General features: G+C 45.7%; 10 protein-coding genes and 1 non-coding gene across 11 annotated transcripts; 7 read left to right on the top strand and 4 right to left on the bottom strand.

Annotated features, from left to right (window-relative positions):
- Positions 1–70: 70 nt before the first annotated feature.
- On the top strand, positions 71–1,186 carry SJAG_02362 (telomere cap complex subunit Stn1; the record flags this gene model as incomplete). The annotated part of the gene is made up of 3 exons (XM_002173533.1): positions 71–185; positions 250–342; positions 405–1,186. 3 exons carry the CDS (start codon positions 71–73, stop codon positions 1,184–1,186), a joined length of 990 nt encoding a protein of 329 aa, XP_002173569.1.
- Positions 1,187–2,075: 889 nt separating this feature from the next.
- Positions 2,076–2,175, bottom strand: SJAG_16018. Its single transcript has one exon. It is a non-coding gene; the product is annotated as a tRNA-Arg (tRNA).
- A 508-nt stretch (positions 2,176–2,683) lies between these two features.
- SJAG_02364 (phosphoribosylamidoimidazolesuccinocarboxamide synthase) lies at positions 2,684–3,852 on the bottom strand. Its single transcript, XM_002173534.2, has one exon. It carries the CDS (start codon positions 3,749–3,751, stop codon positions 2,849–2,851), a length of 903 nt encoding a protein of 300 aa, XP_002173570.1. The 5' UTR covers positions 3,752–3,852; the 3' UTR covers positions 2,684–2,848.
- A 51-nt stretch (positions 3,853–3,903) lies between these two features.
- On the top strand, positions 3,904–5,282 carry SJAG_02365 (hypothetical protein). Its single transcript, XM_002173535.2, has one exon. It carries the CDS (start codon positions 4,063–4,065, stop codon positions 4,603–4,605), a length of 543 nt encoding a protein of 180 aa, XP_002173571.1. The 5' UTR covers positions 3,904–4,062; the 3' UTR covers positions 4,606–5,282.
- A 240-nt stretch (positions 5,283–5,522) lies between these two features.
- SJAG_02366 (rho family GTPase Rho3) lies at positions 5,523–6,508 on the top strand (the record flags this gene model as incomplete). Its single annotated transcript, XM_002173536.2, has 5 exons — positions 5,523–5,589; positions 5,648–5,720; positions 5,771–6,117; positions 6,327–6,374; positions 6,423–6,508. Exons 1-5 carry the CDS (start codon positions 5,526–5,528, stop codon positions 6,506–6,508), a joined length of 618 nt encoding a protein of 205 aa, XP_002173572.1. The 5' UTR covers positions 5,523–5,525.
- Positions 6,509–6,856: 348 nt separating this feature from the next.
- SJAG_02367 (DNA-binding TFAR19-like protein) lies at positions 6,857–7,989 on the bottom strand. Its single transcript, XM_002173537.2, has 5 exons — positions 7,824–7,989; positions 7,672–7,708; positions 7,544–7,619; positions 7,270–7,400; positions 6,857–7,203 (listed from the first exon to the last, which is right to left on the bottom strand). The coding sequence occupies exons 1-5, from the start codon at positions 7,925–7,927 to the stop codon at positions 7,156–7,158; spliced, it is 396 nt and encodes a 131-aa protein (XP_002173573.1). The 5' UTR covers positions 7,928–7,989; the 3' UTR covers positions 6,857–7,155.
- A 427-nt stretch (positions 7,990–8,416) lies between these two features.
- On the top strand, positions 8,417–10,244 carry SJAG_02368 (guanyl-nucleotide exchange factor Sec2; the record flags this gene model as incomplete). The annotated part of the gene is made up of 1 exon (XM_002173538.2): positions 8,417–10,244. The coding sequence occupies one exon, from the start codon at positions 8,417–8,419 to the stop codon at positions 10,064–10,066; it is 1,650 nt and encodes a 549-aa protein (XP_002173574.1). The 3' UTR covers positions 10,067–10,244.
- Positions 10,245–10,703: 459 nt separating this feature from the next.
- SJAG_02369 (hypothetical protein) lies at positions 10,704–12,586 on the top strand (the record flags this gene model as incomplete). Its single annotated transcript, XM_002173539.2, has 2 exons — positions 10,704–11,864; positions 11,918–12,586. The coding sequence occupies 2 exons, from the start codon at positions 10,704–10,706 to the stop codon at positions 12,584–12,586; spliced, it is 1,830 nt and encodes a 609-aa protein (XP_002173575.2).
- Positions 12,587–13,002: 416 nt separating this feature from the next.
- Positions 13,003–15,285, top strand: SJAG_02370 (poly(A) polymerase Cid1). The gene is made up of 3 exons (XM_002173540.2): positions 13,003–14,199; positions 14,282–14,547; positions 14,610–15,285. The coding sequence occupies exons 1-3, from the start codon at positions 13,443–13,445 to the stop codon at positions 14,922–14,924; spliced, it is 1,338 nt and encodes a 445-aa protein (XP_002173576.1). The 5' UTR covers positions 13,003–13,442; the 3' UTR covers positions 14,925–15,285.
- Positions 15,286–15,352: 67 nt separating this feature from the next.
- On the top strand, positions 15,353–25,621 carry SJAG_02371 (HECT domain-containing protein). The gene has a single exon (XM_002173541.2). The coding sequence runs from the start codon at positions 15,629–15,631 to the stop codon at positions 25,310–25,312; it is 9,684 nt and encodes a 3,227-aa protein (XP_002173577.1). The 5' UTR covers positions 15,353–15,628; the 3' UTR covers positions 25,313–25,621.
- On the bottom strand, positions 25,491–26,508 carry SJAG_02372 (U3 snoRNP-associated protein Imp3). The gene is made up of 3 exons (XM_002173542.2): positions 26,322–26,508; positions 25,667–26,175; positions 25,491–25,616 (listed from the first exon to the last, which is right to left on the bottom strand). The coding sequence occupies exons 1-3, from the start codon at positions 26,338–26,340 to the stop codon at positions 25,593–25,595; spliced, it is 552 nt and encodes a 183-aa protein (XP_002173578.1). The 5' UTR covers positions 26,341–26,508; the 3' UTR covers positions 25,491–25,592.
- Positions 26,509–26,566: the final 58 nt, after the last annotated feature.

A 26,566-nucleotide genomic window follows, 5' to 3' on the forward strand; every position in this document is an offset into this window, starting at 1 on the left:
TTCTTTCTCCTTTTTCCGAATTCTGGTCTTGGTTTTTATACAGACGTTGTCAGCTATAGCCAGGCATTGAATGAACACAAGTGCCGTAAATGCCTTGGTGAAAGCGTGTCCTACGCTGACAAAATGGATTCCTATTTTTATCAGTGATCTGTATACCTTGGTTCGGAAACCAGGTGTCGAAGAAGGTACGCCGAGATTAGAAGCGACACGAAGTAGTCACTTAGGGACGCTATATACTAAGCTGAAAAGTACTATTTTGGTATAGGTTACCTGTCATATGGTTGCGTATTGTTGGAATTGTGATGAGTGTTGACGAGTATGAGGGTCGCACTAACGTCACGGGTAATTAAATACACCGACGCCGTCAAATTCGGGCCAGACTGACTAACTGTTTCCGTTTGTAGTGGATGATGCGAGTGGAAGAACAATTGTTTGCTGCATTGATCAGACGACCAACATACCGTGGACTCGGGAGGACCGCTCGAGTTGGATTGGCAAGGCGTTCCGAATAGACGGTCGGCTGCAGTGTATAGGCCTTAATCGTCGATTTCTGGCAAACAAAGCTGTTGAGCTCGAACATCCCGATGCTGAATGGAGAGCTTGGCAAACACGCGTTCGGTATAAGAAGAAAATTCTCGACCGATATGTATTGCCCATGTTTCAAAGTTTGAGTACGTCCACACACACAAAAGCAGATCGTACCCCGTTCGAGAACCTTTGTCGCTGTTTATTGCATATTTTAAGACTGCCGGAGTATGCAGATCTTTCAGCTGCATTTACAGCAGCCAGGTTGCTCGAATTTATTGAGGCAAAGAACATTCAGCTGCCTCAGCTTCCTGTCTTCAATGTAGACACGGGCATGACGGAGTGGAAAGGAAGCAATAACACGCTCGTAATCAGCTATGCGCTGGATGCCCTCGTCCGTCGGGGCCGGCTTGTCATTATTCACTCACTTGCATATACGCTGGTCACGCCGGCGCACATTCGACCCATACTAACGCCTTTTCGTCACCTTCCAAGCTTTGACGTTCGCGATGTTATGGAGGCGCTCATTGACAAGCGGCCCTCCTTCCGAACTATCACCAAGTCTGCACTTGTCAAGCTCATCCAGGCTATACTACAAGGGGACACCTACTCTTGGCAGCTCATCGACAAGACCCGGTGGGTGAGACGGGAAAGTCGGTAACACCAAGTGTTAGATGAGCAAGGGAACTAGGTGAAATGAGTCGGTGCTAAGAAGGAGGCACCAAGACACACACACATGCAGAGAGAGAGAGAGAGAGAGCGGAAAAAAGAGCTGAACAGTGTACGAAAAGACCTGTTCAGCGTATGGCTGCACGAGTCTTTTGAGAGAAGCAGACCGTAAAGTCCATCCGTTTTAAAAGACGGAATCTTTTATTCCCTTGCCACCCCTCTTCTACCCACCCACTTTCCCACGTTTCGTGACTTGTTCTTGGGCACTTGTCCATGCTTCTTGGAGTAGTTTTTGCAGCTCGTTTGCTACTTTATTTGCTTGCGGATAATTGTCTTGCAACGCTTGTCGCAAGATGCGTTGCTTTTTGCGGTACATGTAACGAAATTCGTCGAGACTGTACTCGTGATGTGGGGATTTTCGACCGCTTTTCAGTAAATCTGCTCCACGACTCTCTGGAATACGAAGAGTTTGGCATCGATCGCACACAATGCTAGTGCTAGTTACTTTTGCTTGACAAGCACTACATTGATGAACAGCGTTCTTTGATGGCAGGTTTGCTTTTTTTTCCTTCTGCTTGAGGGCTTGAGCTGTTCCCTTTCGTAGATAAATTCTATGGACTGGCGGAGTCTGCTGATATGTAGTTTTAGAAAATCGTTGAATAAATGAGTATCGAAAAACAGTCGGGTTGGCCAGGGTCGTAGAAGCTCGTAAAATAAACATCTTGCAGACAGTTTATGAGAGAGGAGGTGTTGGAAGGTAGTAGCTAGGTGCAGTTTCGAGAAAATATGTTACGAAATAAAAGCAAGGTCGATTTTCGAGTGCATTCACAAACAAACAAATAATCTAGAACAAGGAAAAAACAAATAGAAGCAAAAAGAGTCTTACGCGACGGGACTCGAACCCGCAACCTTCTCATGAAGTTCCTGAGTAGCTACTGAACCGCTTAGGAATGAGATGCGCTGCCATTGCGCCACGCGTAACTGCCTTGTCGACTTCTAATTTGGGAAGATTATTAAGGGGTTTAATTCATGAAATGAGCTGCCTGTTTCATTAACTTTTGGACTAAATTTCGGTAGATTTGTCTTGCTACTTTTTTTTTTGTTAAGATAAATCATTGGCTGTGTGAGCAACTGCGTTCAATTCAAAATTGCTGCAAAGAAGCGACGCTGTAAACAAAGATTCTATTAATAAAGAACGGATAAAATTAGAAATACAAATAAGCCTACTTAGTATAAGTACAACGACGCCAATTTGTTAACCAACGCAAGCCCATTTGACGAGGAAACAGCTGTTTTTCGCTTCTTCGCATTCTTCAAGTTAAGGTTATCTAAGATAAGCTTATTTTAAATGATGGACGACACGACCTACTCCCAAGGAAGGGTTCCTAATGAACAGGAAGTGAAAGAGCTGAGCTGTCTTTAACTTGGTTAATACATACGCACTACACTGACAGTAATAAAGCATTACATTACCTGCATTACCGACACTCCACTATCTACACCCACCCGTACAAACACTGGTCTCCCCTCTCATCACTGGTAACTAGAGATGGGATTGTTTGGGAATAAGACGTATTCTGTCTAATCAAAAAAATGTTTTCCAAAAGATAAAGGTGCGGAAAGGCAATTACAAACGAAAGATGACGAGGCTTGCTTAGGCAACCCACTTCTTGCCACAAATCATCTCGTAAGCTTCAATATACTTTTGACGAGTGCTCGATACAATGTTCTCGGGCAATTTAACACCGGGCTTGCCTCTGACGTTCTCTGCAATCAGCCAATTGCGCAAGTATTGCTTGTCGAAGCTTTCCTGGGGCTTTCCAACAGCATAGTCTGCCGCAAGCCAGAAACGAGAAGAATCGGGTGTGAGAACCTCATCAACAAGGATGACATTGTTCTGCTCGTCCACACCAAACTCGAACTTTGTGTCGGCGATAATGATACCCTTCTCCTTCGCAGTGTCGCGGGCAACCTTGTACAGCTTCACGGAAAGCTCGGCAACCTTAGCAGCAAGATCGGCACCAATAATGTCCTTCACTTGGTCGGGGTGAATGTTCTCATCGTGACCCTCAGCAGCCTTGGTGCTGGGGGTGAACAGAGGCTCGGGGAATGCTTGGCTTTCTTGCATGCCTTCAGGCATAGGCATTCCATGAACAGTGCCTGACTTCTTGTACTCGCTCCAAGCACTACCGGTAATGTAGCCGCGGACGATAGCCTCGATAGGCAGAACCTTGTAACGACGAACCAACATCGTGCGATCCTTCAGCTGGTCGGCAAAGGGAGCAGCGACAGCGGGCATCTTATCCCATTCCGAGGTGACCAAGTGAGTAGCGGTATGGGGCTTCAAAACGTTGAACCAGAACTCGGAAATTTTCGTCAAAATCTTGCCCTTGTCGGGAATACCGTTCTCCATAATCACATCGAACGCGCTGATACGGTCAGTAGCGACGAAGTAGAGCGTAGATAAATCCTCCTGGCACTCGTAAATATCGCGAACCTTTCCGGACGCGATTTTACGGAAGGGAGCGGGCAAATTGGTTTGGAGAAGAGCAGGCATGGCTAAAAAATGAGCTGAGAAGGGGGGTAAAATTGGACTAGAACAGACCGCTAACTGTTGGGTTGAGTGTTTGGTGGAGGGCAGGTTCAGGGGAGCGTGCGTTTTTTTGGTGTAGTCAGAAAAAAGTCCTCGGCTTTTCCGAGTATCGCCGAGCCAGCCCTGGAGGGAAGTGCTACGTCATAGGCGTCGGCCACCAAAACCTTAATTTACGCGTCGACGCGTCGACGCGTAAATGAAATTCTTGGCTACGAGTTTTCTTTTGTTTCTTCAATTGGCGTTTTCGCAACGAACATACAGTCAGGAACTTTGGTATGACACGGTCTAAGAAGGAGGAGTTGATTATATGTTGGGATGAATATGCAAACCAACTGCTGAAAGGTGAGTGGAAATACTTCACCGAGTCACCTGCCATAGCCCACGACAAAACAGATGAACTGTGCCGAGGAAAAACAGGAAAGGAACGTGTGGACGCCGTATATGAATTCCTTAGGCCACAGCTAAATAAGCTCGGAAGCCTTATCTCTATGCTTTCAGAGACCAAAACGAGCATGTCTGTCGAGTGTGTTGATCGAGAAGCAGACAATTGCCAGAAATTTTGCACGGCTGCTCGTCAGAGCATCTTCACGTTTCTCCGTGACTACAGCCAAGAACTATTGAGCAAGCAACGTGCTGATCAGAGCGAGCACTGGTTCTACGATTTCCACGCGAGAATTTTGCTCGAGCAATTCTTTGCGAAATTTCAAAACCTAGCTAACGAGTGGAAACTCTTCGTTGTGCGTTTGTTACGACATCTGAGAGTGGCAGACGCAGCTGCAGACTCAATTGCCGGCTCTGGGAACAAGCTGGCGCCCTAAGCTGTGGGAGGAAACATTATCAGTGCTTGGTTCATATGTCTAGTCATTGTTTTATCGCGTTACTGAACGTCGATTGCATGCTTTGAAAGGCATGTGAATGCTTGCAGGAGCAACAACAATCTGAAAGACACATACTACGTATGATTGCGCCTCGCCGACTTGTGAATGTAATGGCACAAAGTAAGCTTTGGAGCTGTTGCTTCTTTGACGCAAGGACAGGCGTATCAAAAGTCACATCCAGTCGCGTGCCATTGCGCGCCGGTCATAAGTATTATCGTCGCAACGAGCAGGCAGCGAAGAGTCGTGAAGTATGTAACGAACACATGTATAGGCAAACTAGACAAAAAATGAGCGTCCGGTGCCGGATAAACTGGATTTGGGGTCATTGGACGCCAATTCTTCTTTTATTGAAAACAGATGTTACTGAACAGTACAACAGTCCTACAAAAAATGACAAAACTAGCGAGGGAAAATTCGGTCCAAAAATAAATTGAGGGAATAATTCCATCTCAGTAAAAATCAAAATAAATTCCAAAAAATACGTAAAAAAATCTAAAAAAAAGCACAAAAAATAAAATAATTATTGCAACCACACAAGCAGCTCAATTCAAACTTTAAGGAATGTGATAACCCTCAATTCCCGATTCCCCGTCCTGCTAATCCCCTTTGGCTATCCTGCTCGTTCCCTTGCTTCTCGCTCGCCCTCCACCAGGTCACCCCCGCTCTCAGCGCTACTAGGCTGTCGCACCACCCTCTCACTCACCTGTCTCCGGCGACGCCACACCACTCGCTTAATCGCTCCTCGCGTCTTTCGCGTAACTCGCTTACACCTCTTTCGCTTGTCTGTCGTCATGTACTTAGCAAGGTTAAGGAGAGCAACAGCCCGGCCGACCATTCTACCAGTTCACTCCACTGCAAAAATGTCTGGCTGTTTTGGAACAAAAAAGAAGCCAATTTACCGCAAGATTGTAATTCTCGGTGACGGTATGAGACGGGAGACTTTGTTCAGACGTCGTTGAGCTGGTTCTAACGGAACAATTAGGTGCTGCAGGAAAGACATCGCTTTTGAACGTTTTCACCAAGGGTTACTTTCCTCAAGTATACGAACCGACAATGTTAGTACAGTGTTAGCGTTGTAGAGGATGAATTTGCTGACTTTTTACAGCTTTGAAAATTACATACATGACATCTTTGTGGACGGTAACAGTATCGAGCTCTCGTTGTGGGATACGGCTGGTCAGGAAGAGTACGACCAGCTGCGTTCGCTATCCTACTCCGATACACATGTTATTATGATTTGTTTTGCTGTGGATTCGCGTGATTCTCTGGAGAACGTGCAGTCGAAGTGGGTTCCTGAGGTTGCAAACAACTGTGAAGGCGTCAAGCTCGTTCTTGTTGCTCTCAAGTGTGATCTTCGTGGTGCCGACGACGACCAGGTCAATCGTAGCAAGATTATTGACTACGAGGAGGGTCTTGCTGTTGCGAAGAAGATCAACGCTGTTCGTTATTTGGGTAAGCTGGAGCGAAGGCGGAAGCAATGGTAGCAGCAGCAGCAGCAGCAGAACAGTCTGCTGTTGACGTAGTCAGACAGAGGACAAACGGAGACAGGTGCGTTTGTAGGGTTTTCATCCTGTACCATCTCATCCTCTTTTCTCTCTCTCTCTCTCTCTCATTGCCTTTCGCCGCCCGTTTCCTTTCTCTTCCCCTGCTAACGCTCTTAGAATGCAGTGCCAAGCTTAATCGTGGTGTCAATGAAGCATTTACTGAAGGTTCGTAGATTGGATGCGCGTTCTCTTCTGATTACTAACGTATCGCAGCTGCCCGAGTTGCTTTGGCGGCTCAACCCAGAGGCGTCAAGGATGCGGCAGACGATGCCAAGGGCTCCTCTTGCACGCTTATGTAGGCTTCATTCTGCGAGATTTCCTTGTGACATGACCTTCCCAGTCCACTTTACAACCCGACGGCATTGCAGCAGTCTTTGCAGACTCCCCTGTGGATCGGTTTCTCGAGCAGATCTGCTCTGTGGTACCGTTTCATTGGAGCATGCAAGAGCTGTTTCACCTTACTCAATGCTGCCTGTCATCCCTTCCCGCTCCCTTATTTCCGCCTAACCATCGTTTTCACCCACCCCTTCCCATACGAACATAACCATCCTTGCAGACCTGGGGACGAAACGTTGACATTTTTGGTGAAGGTTTATGCTCCATCATGCAAGGTCTATCTATAACAACACGACACAACTACTACCAACCAACATCCCTCTTACTACTTCCCATGAACTATCTTTTTTTCGCGTCCAGCTTACTACGCTCAAGAGTTCTCGTCGTGTCTTAGTGCATGCCGCATTATCGTCTCTCGTTCTTCATATCTGCTGCACCGAGCCATGCGGACGCAAGTTTCAAGCAGACTGTGGTAATCTATAATGCATGAGCTTCTTCTTTAACTACTGTCTGTCCGATAATATCTGTAATTCGAACGATTTACCAACCTAGTTGTTCATCAGTCGTTCTGCTGACAAGCCCAATTTATCAATATTCTTGATTACTGTCTCTACAAGTCCCAGTCGTCCTCGTCGTCATCAAACTTGCGTCGATTGACCTGCAGAGCGTTAGCAGACACCTTAATGACAGACCAACAAGAATTATGCACAGTGCTTCTTCATACCACAATCTTTGTTTCCTTTTTCTTCGTCTCTTGGCCCGAGATTTGTTCCAGCAAGTCAATCAGCTCAGACTCGGTAATTTTATGACGAATCTGTCCAGTTTTTGCCATTCGAAGAAGCAGCTCCTCAATCGCTGGCATCTGTTAGTATTCGAATGTGCGTGTGTGTGCGTGTGTGTGCAAGTTGGAGGGAAGCTGAGAATGTGTACGGTCTTGCAAATGCGATATGCATCGTCGTACGCACGCCTCTAAGCATTGCTGTCAGTGTCGTACGTACCTTTGGCACGGTCACTACGAACCAGGGCGATGCGAGACAAGCGGTCACGGGCACTGTGTTCCAAGATCTGAGAAAGCTGCGTTCGTTAGCAGCCGTACACTGTACAAGACCAGACTGAGTTTACGCACCATGTTGTGTCTCATCTCCTCCTGCTGAGCCGCGCTCCTACCGAGAATGTCAGTTTCATATTCAAGTTTCGAATTTTTTCCGACTTGTTTTTTCCACTCGTCGTCTCTTCTTTCTACGGAACTTGCAGAAGCAATTCGCTGTTTTCCCTTACACTTCTCCGTTTCCAGACGCACCGCTGGAGGGTGCCTGGCGCTGCTGTTGCTGCTTCAGCTGCTCAATACGTGCGCGACGGATCGCCTCTAATTCCTCATCCATTGCTGTTTTGCTGCTGCTACTACTGCCGTTGAGTAAATCGTCTATGGCTTTTTATGTGGTGAGTTGCAGCGAGCGGTAGCGAGGCTGGACGCTCTCTAACGAGCTGCATGGCACTACACCGCGACTCCTCCACTCCTGCGATTTAGAGCATGCGACCCCACTATCGTCGTCTTCAGCCTCCTCTCGCCTGACACTATAAACACCGCGCACGAGCTCCTTCGGGCTCACTATACCAGACCTTCCTAGGCCCACCGATCTTCTTCCACACACCAGAACCATGCGGTTTGGCGTTCGACCCCTACTGGTACCAATTGTTACGTCTTTTTCGTCAAATCTTTGAGAACCGAAAGTTCTTCATTTGATACAGCTGTCTAAGTTCTCTGCGTCATTCTTGACTGGGCTTTTTATTCGTGAAGGAACGAAAACGAACGAAAGTCATCTGTGATTTAAGGGAGCAGGTATAGACACAAATGCAAAGAAAAAACAACAATGTCGACGTCAGAAGAAGCCTTGTCGAGGAAACTTATTGAGGCAGTTGAGAAGCATGCAGCTCTTGACGACAAATATGCCGTTGTTTTGGAAGAGAACCAGCGCCTGAAGGAACAATTGAGCAAAATCACGTCGGACAGAGAAGAATGGTCTGAGAAGCTGAAACGATTGAATCTGCTGCCACAACTTCAACAACAGTACGAGGAAGCGCTGCAAAGACAACGAGAGGCTGAACAGGCGAAGGAACGCATGGCCAGTGAGCTGGAGGACTTGACCGGATCGGTATTTGAGGAGGCCAACAAAATGGTTTCAGACGCAAGACGAGAGTGTTACAACGCACAGCACCGGGCAAGCCAGCTCGAGCGGCAACTGAACGACTTGGACGGCCTGTTCAACACTTCACAAAAACAGCTCGTCGAGCTCAAGTACGTTCTGCAAAGCATGTCCGACGCACCGTCCGAGGATACGACAAACACAGGCGATAACGAGGAGGAGGAGGACGGCGGCGGCGGCGGCGACAGCGGCGGTGCTGGCGACAGTGGAAGCGTTGAGAATGACGGCACGAACGAGTCTGAACAGTTTGAGGATGCACACGACAACGAGCAGCTGGTATCGGAGACGGTTGCGGCTCCAGCAGACGATGACGATTCTTCAGATGCTGCTGGGGCGCGACGTCGAAGAAGCTACGGCGGTACAGGCGGTGCAACGAACCTTTCCGACGTATTCGTCAATGTTACCCCGCTGAAGAAACCCGCCGCCGGCACAGAACCGCTCTCGCGCGTGTCTTCCACGTCTTCCATCGCTCATTCGCACACATCCACTCACACTCCCTCCGCGTCACCATCCGCCTCCCTTGCTTCACTTCCACCTTACCAAGAATTCTTGCACCTCTACAAGTTTCATTCCAAAGTTTCTCGTCCTGCCTATGTGCGACGTTCCGTCACTACAGGGTCTAGTGGTACTGCGGCAGCTGCAGCTGCCGCAGTAGCAGCATCCTCTGCTGCTCGCGGTACGACTACATTTTCCTCAACACCTTCTCCCACCCCTAATTCAACAACATCCACACCCGTTAATGGAAAAGGAATCCCTCGGCCCTTCACTCCCCTGCAAACTCATCACAACATCTCGTCGTCGGCACATGGCGCCGACGGACTGTCACCCTCAGCAGCTGCAGTCGCTGCCTCCAACGCACAGACCTCGCGTAACCTGCGCGACTTTTTATTTTTCAAGCGTTGCTTGGTAGAAGACATTGAGCCGACCCTGCGTCTGGACGCTGCACCGGGCCTCTCGTGGCTCGCGCGACGGTCCATCATGTCTGCTATCATTGAAGCGTCCCTCATCGTCAATCCGCTTTCCCCGAGCCATTCTCAGGCACACTTGCCGTGCACTCTGTGCGGCGACGACCGGTCTGTCCCGCCGCGTAGCTTTGAGTTCCGCTCGCGACCCGAAGGCACACCCTACTGCGCCTGCAACTACTGTGTAGGCCGCCTTCGCAGCGTCTGCGGCTTCGTCGCCTTCCTGCACCAAATTCTACGCGGTGTCTGGCAGTCGTGCTCGTTTGAAAAGACATGGAACGAATGTATTCGAGCCCGCGAAGCAATGTTTTACGCTCGCCTGGGCATTCCACGGCGAAACACTCGTGAGCGCTAGAAAGACTTGTGGAGGCTGCCAATTGCACTCGCAGGCGGCGCTTTTCCTGTCTTGTCTGTTGCTCTTCTTCGCCTGGATTAGCCTTTCACGTGCGCGGCCAAACACGTGCGACGTGCTTTTTTGTGTAAGCTCTGATATGTAATTATGACGCATTTTAATTAGTTGGCGTGTACGCGTGCAGAGTAGCGAGCGGATGCAAGGCAAGGAAGCAAGTAAGCTGGGCAATCGGCGAAATTAGGCGCGGCCACGTGCGACACGTGCACGACACTGCGACGACACGTGCGTCGCTAACACCAACCTTAATCCCCGGCTCTCGTCCGCCCGCCCACTCACGTTCGTCCCACCGTGCATCCTTGGCATCACGTTCTGTAGAAGGTCCTAGAAAGTGCATTTACCGCCATTCGTGGAGCCACATCGGCTGCGGCAGCCTTGGCGACTTGACTGTCTTTAGACTCAACCTAGACGAATTTCTCCGACCCGAGTTTCGCCGAGCTTTCACATGATTCTGCGACATTCCGAAAGATCCCCGCCCGCTTCCGAATTGTCCGAAAAAGGTATAAATACTCCACTGTCCGCCGCTGTATAACCATCAAGGAACACATTTCCTATTCACAACAACATCTCTTCAACAACAACAATGGCAATTCAAAAGGTTCAAGCTCGTCAAATCTACGACTCTCGTGGTAACCCCACTGTCGAGGTTGACTTGACCACTGAGACCGGTGTCCACCGTGCCATCGTCCCCTCCGGTGCCTCCACTGGTATCTGGGAGGCTCTTGAGCTCCGTGATGGTGACAAGACCAAGTGGGGTGGCAAGGGTGTTTTGAAGGCCGTTGCCAACGTCAACGAGATCATTGCTCCCGCTGTCGTTAAGGCTAACCTCGACGTCACCAACCAAGCTGCTTTCGACAAGTTCTTGATTGACCTCGACGGTACTGAGAACAAGTCCAAGTTGGGTGCCAACGCCATCTTGGGTGTCTCCATGGCTGCCGCTGTTGCTGCTGCTGCTCAGAAGAAGATCCCTCTCTACCAATACATTGCTGAGATCTTCGGTACCAAGCAACCCTTCGTTCTCCCCGTTCCCTCCTTCAACGTTTTGAACGGTGGTTCCCACGCTGGTGGTGAGCTCGCTTTCCAAGAGTTCATGATTCTCCCCACTGGTGCCCCTACCTTCTCTGAGGCCATGCGCTATGGTTCCGAGACCTACCAAATCTTGAAGAAGATCGCCAAGCAACGCTATGGCTCTTCCGCCTCCAACGTCGGTGACGAGGGTGGTATTGCTCCCGACTTGCAAACTCCCGAGGAGGCTCTTGACCTCATCAACGAGGCCATCAAGACCGCCGGTTACGAGGGCAAGATCAAGATTGGTCTTGATGTTGCTTCCTCCGAGTTCTACAAGGACGGCAAGTACGACGTTGACATCAAGGTCAAGAACCCCAACCCCGCTAACAAGCTCTCCTTCGAGCAACTCGGCAAGATCTACGCCGACCTCGCCAAGAAGTACCCCATTGTCTCCATCGAGGACCCCTTCGAGCAAGATGACTGGGATGCCTGGACTCATCTCCAAGCCTCTTCCGACTTCCAAATTGTCGGTGATGACTTGACTGTCACCAACGTCAAGCGTCTTTCCAAGGCCATTGACAAGAAGTGCGCCAACGCCCTTCTTCTCAAGGTCAACCAAATCGGTACCATCACCGAGTCCTTGAACGCCGTCCGCATGTCTTACGAGGCCGGTTGGGGTGTTATGGTTTCTCACCGTTCCGGTGAGACCGCCGACACCTTCATTGCTCACTTGACTGTCGGTATCAACGCCGGTCAACTCAAGTCTGGTGCTGACTTGCAACTCCCGAGGAGGCCGAGGAGGCTCTTGACCTCATCAACGAGGCCATCAAGACCGCCGGTTACGAGGGCAAGATCAAGATTGGTCTTGATGTTGCTTCCTCCGAGTTCTACAAGGACGGCAAGTACGACGTTGACATCAAGGTCAAGAACCCCAACCCCGCTAACAAGCTCTCCTTCGAGCAACTCGGCAAGATCTACGCCGACCTCGCCAAGAAGTACCCCATTGTCTCCATCGAGGACCCCTTCGAGCAAGATGACTGGGATGCCTGGACTCATCTCCAAGCCTCTTCCGACTTCCAAATTGTCGGTGATGACTTGACTGTCACCAACGTCAAGCGTCTTTCCAAGGCCATTGACAAGAAGTGCGCCAACGCCCTTCTTCTCAAGGTCAACCAAATCGGTACCATCACCGAGTCCTTGAACGCCGTCCGCATGTCTTACGAGGCCGGTTGGGGTGTTATGGTTTCTCACCGTTCCGGTGAGACCGCCGACACCTTCATTGCTCACTTGACTGTCGGTATCAACGCCGGTCAACTCAAGTCTGGTGCTCCCTGCCGTTCCGAGCGTTTGGCCAAGTACAACGAGCTTCTCCGTATCGAGGAGGCTCTCGGTGACAAGGCCATCTACGCTGGTGCCAAGGCCGCTGACTACATCAAGGCTGCTGCCGCCAAGTTCTAAACGTCTTAATGCTGTTACGGATCTATAGAAAGTAATGAATGTCTTTTGACAAAAATGAGTGGGGGTGATGAACGGTGTGAGTGATAGACAGTGTGAGCGATAAGCAGTGCGAGGTTGGTTTCTCTCTAGGTAGCGTATAGAGTTTGTTCTTGAGGTGGTTTTCTCGTCTGGCTTTCTAGTGCAGTCGTTCTTTCTTCCGTAGGGATAACTGGTAACGAGAGTTCTGCTCTGGAGCAAACATCTCGTCGATGAAAGTGCAGAATTCACGGCTGGGGTCTCATTAACATATCCAATTCATGAGCTTCTTCGTCAACCGGCTCCATCCTCACCCTCCTTCCATTCCTGCCTCTCCCGTTTCCTCCTCCTCCTCCACCTGTTCCTCCCCTCCTCCCTCGCCTACACCAGTTCTCACTACGTTGCACCTTGTCAACAACTAGCGGAAACAACAGAATGGATTAAAACACCTCCGCCAGCTTTTCTTCACTTATCAAACTACGTTCTCCTTGCTTCTCTGTGGCCGTGGTTTTTTGGCTCTTGACTGTGTACCGTTGTCGTTTATGAACTTGCTTTACCAAAGCTTTATCGACACAGTTTCTTCATAAATAGATACAGACACACTTTCCTTCTTTCTCGTCGTAGGTTTTGGTACTTTTTGGTTCACGTTTTTGCGGCATTTTATTATTTTCTTACTGCTCTCATTTGGCTCTCAACATTTGGTCTTTCTCTCCATTCGGCAAAACACACAAGACGTGGTGTCTTTCATTCTTTTGTTTATTTTTTATTTTTTTTATTTTTTTGGTTTTTCCTTTTTCGTCTTTTATCTTTTCCTAGTTTTACTTTTTGTTTTTTATTTTCAATGTCTGGAAACGGAAACGGACACTTTATCCCGGGTGTCCATACGGTGGAAGAGATTGAGCGCCAATTTGTCAATCTTGCTCTTCAGAAGAGGAACCAGGCTGCTGCTGCTGCTGCTGCTGCCGCTGAACGCGAATTAGACCCTGTAACTTGCTTCCTTCTCAGCACGTACGATGATGTCCGCGTGTCTGACGACGAACTGCGGGAAAAAGATGCGATCATGAACTTGCTGAAGCACGTTGTTCACAGTGTTCGACCAGAGGCCGACATCGTCGCTTTTGGCAGCATCCAGTCTGGCCTCGCACTCAAAAATTCCGACATTGATGCTTGTATCCTACTACCCGACATTGGCGAGGAGATGGAAGAATTTGCCTCTGAGTGTTTCGAACGGTTTACCGCGCTCGGTTTCGAGGGAAAGTATCTTCGCAAGGCGCGAATTCCCATCATCAAGCTCTTGTCTGACACGAAAAATCGCTACTACTACGGTTTTCAGTGCGACATCGGATTCAATAACCAGTTGGCTATATACAACACCTCTCTCCTGCATCAGTACTCGTTGATTGATCCCCGGTGCAAACAGTTAGCCATCCTTGTAAAGTATTGGGCCAAGCAAAAGCGCATCAACTCGCCATACTACGGCACCCTGTCGAGTTACGGCTATGTGTTGATGGTGCTGTTCTATCTCATCCATGTAGTCCGCCCAGCAGTGTTGCCAAATTTGCAGGACTCTCCTCACAAGCAGGACTTATACGTTGAGGGTATGTTTCAACACATGTTGCGTTTTATTTTATTTTATTTTTTTTTTGCTCTTCTTTATACTAACAGCCAAAAAATGAACAGGCTTTAATGTTGGATTTGTTCGTGGTACTACGGTTGCGCGGCGGAATACAGAATCGTTACCACAATTGCTGGCGGGATTCTATGGTTTTTTCGCACACGAATTCAATTACCGGGAGTCTGTTATTTCTATTCGTCAGCCAGGTGGGCTGTTAAAAAAGGTCGACAAGGATTGGACCTTGGCCAAAGAGCACACTGGTTCGGCCGACCAAGTGATCAAGGATCGCTACGTACTAGCTATTGAAGATCCCTTTGAAATTACACACAATGTACGTTGCTCTCTCATACTTCTCTCTTCTCCGTCTTCTTCGTTCCCTTACTTACCTTTTAGGTTGGCCGCACAGTTAGCAAGGCAGGACTTTTCGAAATTAGAGGCGAGTTTATGCAAGCAACACGGTTATTGAATGCCGCAACTCTTCATAGCACTTCAGCCATTCGCAAACTGAGGGCCTCTTTGTTTAAAGAGCGGCTCGAGCCCAAATCCCACCTGAAGTATCAGAAGGCTCTTCGACAAAAGCGGATGGGAACAGAGGGAAAGGCAGCGGCTGAGGGGAAGACAAACAACCCAACAGCTGCATCGGGCTCTGATTCTGCACCCTCTGAGAGTGCATCACGAACTGCCACCGTCGAGTCCAGAGAACCGTAACTCACTTCGACAAACTTTTTAGACAGCAGCAGGGTAGCTAAACCCTAGACTTTCAAGACAAAAACTCTCTACACGATATAACAATACCCGTTCTATGATTCTTACAGCTACGACTCGTACAAGAACACTTTTGTTTTTGCTATTTTCCAAAAACCGAACAAAAAAAAATACATATATATGTATCTATATACAAAACACAGCAGCATTTAAAAGAGATTGTTTGTGCGAACGGCTTCTTTCATGCACAACTTGCATGCGTTGTTACGTACAAACCTATCTCAAAATTAATAGAGTAATTCATTTCTTTTGATAAAACATTGTTGACATTCATTGGACTTCAAAAGCCAAGATTTGTACTGCAAATTTCCTGCTTTCTTTTATTCACTCTTGTGCCTTCCCATACCTTTCTTATACCTCCTCCATACCCTCCTCACCTGTCCTCCTTCCCCCCAATGTTGGTGGTTTTAGTGGCAGTGGGCTATGGCCGAGGGCTAGGCTGACCCTCTACCAGTTGTCCACCAACTTTTCATTTCACAAATTCTTCACAGTTGAACTACTTGTGTTAGCTTTTCTTACGGAAAGTTCAAGAGCTACCCTGTACACGACTGCTGGGATTTCTTTTTTCTTTTTTTCTGGAAGAAAGAACCTCGTTTTACGAAGAAGAAAAGGTCTTTACAATAAAACAAGATTTTCGCGCTTGAATTATGAAAATTACGAAAACGCCGCCGAAAAACCAGTACTCTCAACCACCTCCTAGAATCCAAGAGCTTATAAAGTTTGTTTCTGATGAGAAATCGTGCGATGAAGAACATTTAATAGATAGTCTTACAAGATTCCGCGAGGAAAGCTGGCCCTACCCTCGTGGTGACTTGTACTCATGGATCCCTGTGTTGAATCGGTTCGACAAAGTCTTAGAGTGTCTTACGAACGAATACAAGCTGGAAGAAGTGCAGGCCACTCCATTTTCCCCTGCAGCAGCAGAATTGCTCCTGAGCATCCTACGGTTCTCGAGCTTTTTATTGAGCCATTGTGCTAATCGTGCCCTCTATAGTTCGAGCACGCATCTGGATAAGCTTTTGAATAGCACGAACCTGGATGTTCTCGAAGCCACACTTGAGCTGCTCCTTCACATTGTACAAAAGGCAGCTACGTTCAGAAAAGCCAAGCAGCTGTACTCTATATCTCAAGAACGTTTGCTTCGTTTCCTCAGTCTACTTCCGCAGGAGCCTACAAAAACTGGCACCGCACAGAATTACATGACTCTTCTTTTTGACGAAAAGGTCCCCTCCACTTGGTCTAGTTTGTACTTTACTTACTACGCGAGCACTTCTTCGCCCACAAAGGAGAAGAAGGGGAAGGATGGAATGGTGGGTTTTCGCATTGACTCTTCGCGAGTGCTCTCCGAACCCACAGAGAGCTTGATTCATGGAATTGTTGCCGAAAAGCATTTGCCAAAGCCCTGCATGAACGAGCTTCTTGTTTCTATTATCTCGAGGAAGGCTTTCCCCAAGCTTGAAACACGTCGACAGATGGTTCGGACTGGCTTACTTGCTCTCGCCAATGCCGTGTATGCACATTATCAGGTCGTACAGTCTCGGTTCCTTCTCTTTGACCCTGAGATCATGAATCACCTTGCTTCATTGATTCCTCAGAGTGTCAATTTGTCACAGGACATCAAAGGTGTTTGTTTTGAGTGTTTGAAGGCTTTTCTATTTAAAAAAAATATGGTTCCCAGTGTTCTCGCCGCTTTAAATGTTTCTGTGAGTTATGGTTTGTTAATGAATCTTGTCAGAGACTTTACCACAACTATCCAAACTCAGGATTCCAACTATTCTCGAGAGTTCGTGGATAGTTTTTACGATTTTCTTCAGTTTCTTTGTACGTCTTCGCTAGGCGGGAATATGGCTTGTTCCGCTGGATTGGCGTCTTTGCTGGGCGCACACTTAGACGTAACGACTCCCCATGTTTCCTACGTCGTAGCCAGATCCATCAACCTTTTGGACCACCTCATTGACAGCTATACCATGGCGCTCCCAGATTTCTCAGAGTCGAAAGGTTTGGAAATGCTGGTTAAACGCTTGGATGTTGAGCTGAAAACCTGCATCGATCTAGTCGAGAAAGGAATGGGAAACACTCAAGTCTGTCAAACTATGGATTATGCTATCCCTTACGATCGTTATTTTCTTTTAAAAAATATGCTAAAGTTCATTCTCCATTTAATCCAATCGGGCGGCTCCGTGGTCGAACTGAGAAATCTTATTGACTCGTCTTTAATCACTTCTCTTACTTACCTGTTTCAGCACGCAGAATCGTTTGGTTCGACTCTGTTTGCATCTGCTACGAATATCATGTCTACGTTTATTCACAATGAGCCAACTTGTTACGGAATTATTCAAGAAAACGGTTTGTCAGGCGCCTTTTTAGATGCTACCAACCGGCGGATATTCACTTCACCGGAAGCGATTACCTCTATTCCACTTGCCTTTGGAGCAATTTGCTTGAATACTGAAGGTATGAATCTTTTCTTGGAAAAGAACCCACTTCCGAAATTCTTCAGCATTTTCACGTCGTTGCCCCATTGCAAGTCACTTGTTTCTAGCGATAGTACTGTTATGCTGGGAAATTATATCGATGAACTGATGCGTCATCAACCTTCCTTGAAAGAACCTATCATTAACTTTACGGGCGTATGTATCAATGACTTGAAAAAGTTTCTTGATGCATATTCACCCTTTGACTACATTGGCAATAACGAACCTCCACACTTCATACATATAGAAACGTTTATGTCGTTTTTGGAGAATGTTGTAGCGAATGAAAAACATGGAAAGATCTTCATGGAGAAAAAAATTCTAAATGAACTTTTAGACTTGGTCTCACATCCTTCCTTGGCTTTTGGCTTCTTTGAATCACCCATATTCAATGCCTGCTATGCTCTCTTGCATCATCTTAAAGTTATGGATGCCATTGGAACTTTCCGGCCAATTTTAGAAATCATTTCAAAAAGCATTGATGAGCTTTCCTTGATTTTGGACTCTAAATTTCTTGCAGAAATGAATGAGGCCTTACTGAGTCACTCACCCATGAGTGAATCAGTACTGCAAGCTACTATTAAACTTGCTATCTTAAACAATATGACAGCTTTATTCTCTGAACTTCTTTCTTCAAGTTCTGCGCCGCACAAGTCTGGCGCGCTCTCTACGATTCAATTATTTACGAGCCCTTCTAAGTTTGCTGGTCTTTTGTGGTCATTGGGAAGTATGAAAAAATTAGCTACACTGGGAGATGTGTTGTTATGTTCTACTGTATCCAATGACTATGTTATCTGTAGCGCTCCGTTAGTTGCTGTTTTCTCGGACAAAGAAAAAAGAGGCATATATGAGAAAAAACAAAAGGTCTTTGAAGAGGATTCGGATTTCGTGCGTTTCAAGAACGTGCGTTCTATCTATTCACAAATGGCCGTATCAATAAGCAAGTTGATGTCTGCTTTGTCTCGAGTTTTGGTCGGTTTTAAACCATTGGACCATACACATAAGAAAGCTTCATACCAGGTTGGAGCTAGTATAGCCTCTGTAGTTAAGGATTTTATTACCTTACCTACAGACGATATTACTTCGAGTCTTTCGGAAGTTAATTTTCTTAAATATTTTCTCGCAAACGCTTTAGACGCGTCCATCATTGTCAAAGAGGATGATTCAAAGGCCGATTTGCAGATTTTTGTTGGTGAGGGTTTGATTGAAAACGGTGGAATCAATACATTGACAGATTCCTTACTTAGCTTGTTTGAGCTGCTTCGGAAGAATCCTGATGCCTCGTATGAACTGAATGGTTTGTTAGTTGGTTGCATAGCTACGTTGCTTAAGACATCAATTGCCCTTGTCGATTATAAGTCAGTGTCGAGCTCGAATCAAGCCGGCGCTTTGTCCGGCCATCCCAGGGCTATGAAGAATGCTGGTGCATTTGATTCGGCAGGCTTTGTCGTCCGGGTTAAGTCCATCGTGTTCCCAAAGGTATTGTCTGTTTGCCGAGATTCCTATCTTCCATCTTATCCACGTTCTGTTCTACAGCCTTTTATTTCGCTTATTTGCTCCTGTTTCCGTTCGGAGGATATAATTAAGAAACGTTTTTCTGGTCGTCGGCTTCAGGGTGATGCTTCAAATTCTGTTGAAACTAGAACCGAGGAATCAAGTGTAGATTGGGAGGACATGGACGTGAATGCAGAAACTGAGGATGCTATGTATACATTTGATGAAAGTGATGATGCTTCTGAACGTGCGCAAATTCAAAGACAAATTGCTGCAGTAAATCAGTTGGTGCCCGAGCTGCAAAAAAGCTTTGATGATGCGAGAACAGATCTCCTCAACATGGTCGTGTCTGTGTGTAAAAAGCACGGCTCGCTTACTCATGAACTTACGGAATTGCTCTTTGCAAGCTGTGGACTAAACTCTACTCAACAGGAGCATATTACAACAACTGTGTTTAAGGATATACAGCAACTTTACTCCGAGCAGTCACCTGCCTCTTTGCTTTCGATGACTCTCCTCTTACAACTGCTTTCGTTGTTCATTAATTATGAGCGAGTCTCTTCCCAAATTAAACAGCAACTTGTTCAACACTATGACTTTTTTATAAGTTTGTTAAAGCCTACAAAGGAAGCTGACAAAACATTGGATGTCAGCATGCCATGGCTTGTCCCTCTCTGTTACATTATCGAATCTATCTTGTGTAATCAGAGAAAACCCACTGAGTTGGAATTTCAGTCTCCTGAAATTCCAATTCGGTTAAAAGAAAAGCTTGAGGAAATTGGACTTCCGAAACTTAAGTTGACGACATCCTATCTTATCGAGTTACTTAATTTGCCTTCCCTCAACTTAAGACTTTCTGTTTGTGTCTTTCGTATATTGAGTGTTCTTACTATGAACGAAAACGGCGCACTGGAGTTTGTCAATGCAAATGGGCTTTTCGCGCTCTTCGCTACAATGAGAAGATTTGCTGCTCAATGTAACGAGACATTGCACACACCATTCATTAGCATTCTTCGTAACTTACTCGAATGTGAGAAAATGATTGAAGAGATTATATACAGCGATGTTCGCACGTATTTTAAGCTCCAAAGCCGTGCTAAGAAAACCGAACTTCTTTCGTTCATTCGTACAAATTCGGAAATGGTTTTGCGTTCTCCGACTGCAATTCTGAATGTTATAAAGAATCACTGTCATTTGACGAATTTCAGCCCGTATGCATCTCATTACTTCATTGGTCTTAACGAAGATGATTTGAAAGATGAACTTCCTCAAAGCACCCTTGATTCCTCCAAATCGTCGGAATGGGTTATGAAGTTCCTTGTTGAAGAGTTATTAAGTGTGGGTTCTTCCGATTACACGAAATCAGAGGAAAAGTTTGATTCCCATACGAGTGGACCTTATATTTATCATGCATTCCTGTTGCAGTGCCTTACTGAACTTTTATCAAGTTATGCTTCTTGCAAGGAGTTTTTTATTTCTTATAAACCAGAAAAATCGTGGGATTCAAGTATCACTAAACGATATCCTTCGTATTTGCTTGCTTACTTCTTGGAAAAACTTCTACCATTTGGTTGTATCCATCTTACTGAGGACGTTGCCGTCCGAAAGGCGTTCGCTGTATCAAATTGGGCCATTTCGTCATTAGTTTTCTTATGTTCGTATACATCTGAGCAAGAGAAGAGTCGTGTTGACGTTGTCCGGAAAGAAGTAATTAGTCACATTGCCAAGTCTCTTAAGACTCCAATGTCTCAGCATGAAACTCAAGAATCTTATTATTGCAGATTGTTAGTGCTGACTGAGCTTTCGTACAGACTTGCTGATATTCATTCATTTTCACAACGCTCTACGAATTTCTTATTGAGACAGTCGCAAGATCAAAATCTGAGATCTATGGTGGAGTTGGGTTTCATTCCTATTCTAACGAATGTTGTTACGGACATTGATCTTAATTTTCCTGCCTCGCGCAAAGTTGTCAGACATATATTGAAACCTCTGCAACTGTTGACGAAAGAATCGGTTGTTTTGAGTCAAACAAACCCGGAATTATTTGTTGCTAACTCGAATGCATCGAATGCACCAGATCATGCTGTCGAAGAAGTTGAGAGTTCGTCTTCCGAAGATAGTTCTGACATGGATCGTGAAGAACCACCTGACTTGTACAGAAATTCTGTATTGGGAATATTCCAGGGAGACATTGCTCAAAATGAGGAAGATGGCTACGAAGATTCTGAAGATGAAGAACTTTATGATGACATGGAGTACGACGATGAAGCCTCAGGAAGTGCCGGAAGTGCAATTAGCGAGGATGAAGCTGATGACACAATGTTTGATGAGGATGGTGAGGAGATGAATATTGACTTCATAAATGAGGATGAAGACTCGGAAGGAGAAGAAAGTGTGGAGTCGTTTGACTCGGATGGAGAAGTTGTTGATGAATTAATCTCCATTGATTCTGATGATCTTGATGAAGATGTCTCAAGTCAAGGTTCAGAATATGATGATAATGTTTCAGACTTTGTGGAAGATTTTTCAGATGAACACCAAGCCGAAGACATTGAAGTTGGAGAAACGACGTTTGATGCCCTTGAGGACGTGTTTACTGAATCTTCGGAAGATGAGGATGACACGAGACATGATGTTGGACACTTAAGCCCTGTTGAAATTGATTTTGTGGATAATCCGGAAGACTCGTTTTCAGATGATGATGAGTTCCGATGGAGTTGGCCTACTGAGGGAAATCCAAGTATTAACCTTAGTGCACAAGCCAGCAATATCTTGCAAGACCTGATTCCATTGCCAGGAATTTCGTCCAGAAGAGTCATGATTATCAATCCATCCGATTCCGGACACAAAAAGATGTTCTCTTTGACTTCTGAGTCCGAGGAGCTTTTGCGGCATCCACTATTGTTGGAGCTTTCGCGGACCTCGCAAATGAAGTATAACAAGTTCAGTTATGTCTGGACTGTTTTGCAGGATCATGTACCTAGTGGTACCCTCTTCCAACGTATTGCTTATCTTTTATCCGAGGAATTCCGTAATTCTGAAGTTACTCAGCCATGGCACGCGCTTTATTCAAAGAAGCAAGATGATCCTTTGCGGGCTATTTCTGGTTTTCTTCCTCTTTCTACTTTACAACGCTGGAACAGTGTGTCTGTTATGCTTTATGGACGAAAGGCTGCCAGTGTTGCCTCTCGTGTCTTTGGTTCAATAATGGATATACTACTTCCTGCTGCTATGGAGGCGGAGAAGAAGGAGGAGATGGCAGAACGTGCGAAGGAAGCTGAGATAAAACGTCAACCCGAGGTTAGCGTTCCGAGTGTTGAGACGCAAAACCAACAGGAGTCGCGACAACCTGAAACTCCTCCTCGCACTGTCACCAGTGCCCCAGCTGAAGCACAAGTTCCTGCAAGACCACCAGCAATGGTTACTGTTGGTGGTCGAGAAATTGACGTTTCGCCATTGGGCATTGATGTCACTTTCTTGGAGGCCCTACCCGAGGAAATGCGGGAGGAGGTGGTTTATCAACGGATTCAAGAGCGGTATTTGGCTTCTGTTACGGACCCGTCTGAACAACTAGACCCCTCTTTCTTACAAGTTCTTCCCTTGGAGTTACGGGAAGACTTGCTGTTCCAGGAATCTGTACAAAACAGATTATTGGAGATGTCTGCCAACAACGCCGCAGATGTTGATGAACCCGTCGTGGAAGAGACTGACTCCATGGATATTCCGGAAGTTGAAACTGCTAGCACTACTAAGAAGAAGCCGGCTGCTGAAAAGAAGTTACCTGTTCCTTCTTTACTTGATCGTTTTGGACCTTTCTCTCTTATTAGGTTACTTTTTGTACCACAAAATTCAAGCAAAAATCAGCTTTACGATGTTGTAATTAATGTTTGTGAAAACAAGCAACATCGTGCTGAGCTGGTTGGTCTGATTCTGTATTTGCTGCAAGAAGCATCGGTGAATGACCAGTCTGCTGAGAAATCATACAAGGAGCTTACTTTGCGCTCCCTTGGATTATCCCATGTGAAGGAGTTGAAAAAGAACCAGAAGCCCGTTGATGCATTATGTACCATGCCTGTCGTCGCTGGAGTTTCCACTCCCTCTTTACTTCTGCAACAGTGTGTTGACCTTTTGGTTCACTTGGCTAATTGGGCTGATCACTTTCCTTCATTTTTCCTAAGCTTACAAGACTATACTTCTTTGTTGCCGAAAAAAGCATCGGCTAAAAGAAACAGAGAAAGTGGAGTTGGTAGAACCGCTCCGATAAACGTTTTGCTGGGATTGCTTGGCAGACAAAAGAATTTTGCCAGTACAATGCTTATGAACAGTTATTCCGAACTTCTTGCTATTTTGACAAAGCCTTTACTTTCCTTGTACAAGGCACAGATAGCCGAAAAGCCAGCTGTGGAAGCTTCGGCGACCACAGAAACGGATAAACCCCAGGCTGAGGGATCTTCTCAGGATAAAAAGGAAGCTGAGGTGAAACCTAAGAAATCGAAGAGATTTCAACCACCTTTGATTTCAGATGATAATTTGCGTCTTACCGCAAGTTTGATTACAACGGATAGTTGCTCGAGTCGTACCTTCCAAAATGCATTATCAGTTATGTTTAATCTCTGTGCGCTTCCTCGTGCAAAAGACGTAATCGGTAATGAACTCCTTCAATACGCGCAAGGCTATATCACTATTTTAGTTGAGGATCTGCAAAGTCTCACGAAGAATGTTCTTGCTGGAAAGGATGAGAACGGACTTCAAAGTAGTCTTTCTCCATTCTGTCCCGCTAGTTCAGCGCAAGCAAAATTATTGCGCTGCTTAAAAGCCCTTGACTACATTTTTGAAAGACGCCCTAAGAAGCAAGAAAGCAATCATGTCAACATTGCCAAATTATTGGAGTTTTATTCCAAGCTCAATTCACAAAAACTTTGGTCCATACTTAGTGAGTGTTTGACCGCTTTACGTGAAAAGGAAACAGTAACACATGTGTCAACTGTTTTGCTTCCGTTAGTCGAGTCACTCATGGTTATTTGTCGGCCCGTGTACATTGATTTGCCTGAAGATATACGCGAATCAGTGAAGTCGCTTATGGATCCATTGAAAACGTTGTTCCTGACATTTACGGAGGAGCACAAGCGAATTATTAACATGATGGTATTTACTACACCTTCATTAATGAGCGGCTCGTTCTCTTTACTTGTAAAGAACCCTAAGGTTTTGGAATTTGAGAACAAACGAAACTTCTTCCAACGGCAATTACATGAGAGTGCACCCAAGGAACAGTACCCACCGCTCAACATCACTGTGCGACGTGATCAGGTTTTCTTAGATTCCTATCGTGCGTTGCACTTTAAGAATGCTGACGAGGTTAAGTATTCCAAACTCAATATTCGGTTCCGTGATGAAGAAGGTGTTGATGCGGGAGGCGTGACTCGTGAATGGCTGCAAGTGCTTGCTCGTCAAATGTTTAACCCTGATTATGCGTTGTTTCTTCCTGTTGTCGGTGATTCAACCACATTCCATCCCAACCGAGACTCTGCTGTTAATCCTGACCATCTTTCGTTCTTTAAGTTTACTGGTCGGATTATCGGAAAGGCTTTATATGATGGCCGTCTTTTAGATTGTCATTTCAGCAGAGCAGTGTACAAGCAGATTCTGAAATGTCCATTGTCTTTGAAGGACATGGAGTCGCTTGATCCGGATTACTACAAGTCATTGGTCTGGATGTTAAGCAATAACATCAGCGATATTATTACTGAAGAGTTTGCTGTCGAGAAGGACGTTTTTGGAGAACGGACAATTGTGGATCTTATTGAAAATGGAAGAAATATACCAGTCACCGAGGAGAACAAGCATCAATATGTGAACCTGATGGTGAATTATAAGCTAAAGGAGAGTGTCAAGGATCAACTGCAAAGTCTTTGTGACGGTTTTTATGATATAATTGCTCCCCAGCTTGTTCAAATCTTCAATGAACGTGAACTCGAACTTTTAATTTCCGGCTTGCCTGAAATTGACATCGACGACTGGCGTAACAATACCGAGTATCACAATTACACAATGTCGTCTCCCCAGATTCAATGGTTCTGGCGCGCTGTGCGTTCGTTCGACGAGGAGGAACGTGCGAAGCTTTTACAATTTACGACAGGAACTTCAAAAGTTCCGCTGAATGGCTTTAAGGAACTGGAGGGAATGTCTGGTTTCCAACGCTTCAACATTCATAAGAGTTACGGATCCTTGCAGCGTTTGCCCCAGTCACACACCTGCTTTAACCAACTTGATCTGCCTGAATATGAGAGCTATGAACAGTTGCGCTCCATGTTATTGACAGCAATCAATGAAGGCTCGGAGGGTTTCGGTTTTGCCTAAAAAGTGTTATGTTTTGTGCTATGTGATTTTTATCTTTTGCGACAACTAGTGATCGCGATTGCTTGTTTCTTTCCTTGACTATTTAATGATAAGTTTAGACTATGTATTTCCGTAACAAAAATATGCTATAGAAGTAACCGGTTCTTTTGGTACTAGTGAAAGCTGTTTCTCGAGGTGAGCCATAAAGTCCCCATCCCCCCAAATGTTCACCGGACAATGTTAAACCTAAACCTTGGAATAATTTTTATTCAATGAACCCTAATATACCAATACAATGTTTTTACAAAAGATCGTAATCGTCAAGCTAGAGAGTGTTAGTAAAATGTTTCCGTATAGTAGTTCGTGAAGACATACCTTGTCGTTGTACTTGGCGATTGTACGCTTGATTTTCGAGTCGTCAGTCCAGGTGATGAAATCCTCAAGGTTTCGTGTAACTAAATACGCAGGATCCGTGACAACATGGGGACCCACGCGAACGTGACCTTGTTCAACAAGCTTTGTAGCGCCTGAAACGTTCTGAGCCATCCGGAGCTTGCACATGACTACAGGAAGACGTCTACGGCAAATAGCAGAAACATTTGCTTTGTTTTCAACATCAGACATTTTAGATTTGGAGGCAAGAATTCCCATATCAAAGAGCTTCTCAAGAATAAGTTCCTCATACTTAAGACGAAAGGGATCCTGAGGGTTCAGTAGGGACAACTTATGTGCCAGTTGTCTCAATTTACCACAGACGATGTTGTATTTTTGATACTCCTCACGCTTAGAGATATGGTAACGACGCATTACCATTAAGTCACGATGATTTCCATCATCATGCTTGTAGTTGAGAAAATCAACTTTCTTTAACAATTTTCTCTCATCTGACAGTTGGTTAGCAACAAAGAACGGTGCGATAGAGACGAATTGGATTGTTTCTTTTTTTTTTTTTTGGTTTTTTCGATTTAAAACCAAAAAAAATAAAAAATAAAAAGAAAAGGCTCCAAAAAAAAATCAGAAAAATACTTACGATGTTTAAGTTCACGCATTTTGCAAATAACAGACAAGTGTACCAGAAAAAACAGGAAACAAAGGTTTTATGAGTTGTGGCACTTTTTGTGGTGGGGAGTATCTGAAAAGTGTTTGTCCCCTTAGCACTTGACCCTCTCGCTGCTCAGTTAGTAGTAATTAATAGAAGGCAACCAGAGCAAGTAGTAAGTTGTATTATAGACTGTCTTTTGTGAGGTAGCTTTTAAAAGGAAATCTTTTTTTGCC

This window comes from Schizosaccharomyces japonicus, assembly GCF_000149845.2.
Source record: "Schizosaccharomyces japonicus yFS275 unplaced genomic scaffold supercont5.1, whole genome shotgun sequence".
In the NCBI taxonomy this organism is placed as follows: domain Eukaryota; kingdom Fungi; phylum Ascomycota; class Schizosaccharomycetes; order Schizosaccharomycetales; family Schizosaccharomycetaceae; genus Schizosaccharomyces; species Schizosaccharomyces japonicus.

What these genes read in the sequence shown, in the direction of transcription:
- SJAG_02364 (XM_002173534.2), bottom strand. Translation starts at nt 3,751, where the DNA reads ATGCCTGCTCTTCTCCAAACCAATTTGCCCGCTCCCTTCCGTAAAATC.
- SJAG_02365 (XM_002173535.2), top strand. Translation starts at nt 4,063, where the DNA reads ATGACACGGTCTAAGAAGGAGGAGTTGATTATATGTTGGGATGAATAT.
- SJAG_02367 (XM_002173537.2), bottom strand. Translation starts at nt 7,927, where the DNA reads ATGGATGAGGAATTAGAGGCGATCCGTCGCGCACGTATTGAGCAGCTG. An exon ending in GCGTCTGGAAACGGAGAAGT is followed by an intron (nt 7,709 to 7,823) that starts GTAAGGGAAAAC and finishes CATTCTCGGTAG; the next exon opens with GAGCGCGGCTCAGCAGGAGG. An exon ending in AGGAGATGAGACACAACATG is followed by an intron (nt 7,620 to 7,671) that starts GTGCGTAAACTC and finishes TAACGAACGCAG; the next exon opens with CTTTCTCAGATCTTGGAACA.
- SJAG_02370 (XM_002173540.2), top strand. Translation starts at nt 13,443, where the DNA reads ATGTCTGGAAACGGAAACGGACACTTTATCCCGGGTGTCCATACGGTG. An exon ending in GCAGGACTTATACGTTGAGG is followed by an intron (nt 14,200 to 14,281) that starts GTATGTTTCAAC and finishes AAAAATGAACAG; the next exon opens with GCTTTAATGTTGGATTTGTT. An exon ending in CCTTTGAAATTACACACAAT is followed by an intron (nt 14,548 to 14,609) that starts GTACGTTGCTCT and finishes CTTACCTTTTAG; the next exon opens with GTTGGCCGCACAGTTAGCAA.
- SJAG_02371 (XM_002173541.2), top strand. Translation starts at nt 15,629, where the DNA reads ATGAAAATTACGAAAACGCCGCCGAAAAACCAGTACTCTCAACCACCT.
- SJAG_02372 (XM_002173542.2), bottom strand. An exon ending in TCGCCAAGTACAACGACAAG is followed by an intron (nt 25,617 to 25,666) that starts GTATGTCTTCAC and finishes AACACTCTCTAG; the next exon opens with CTTGACGATTACGATCTTTT.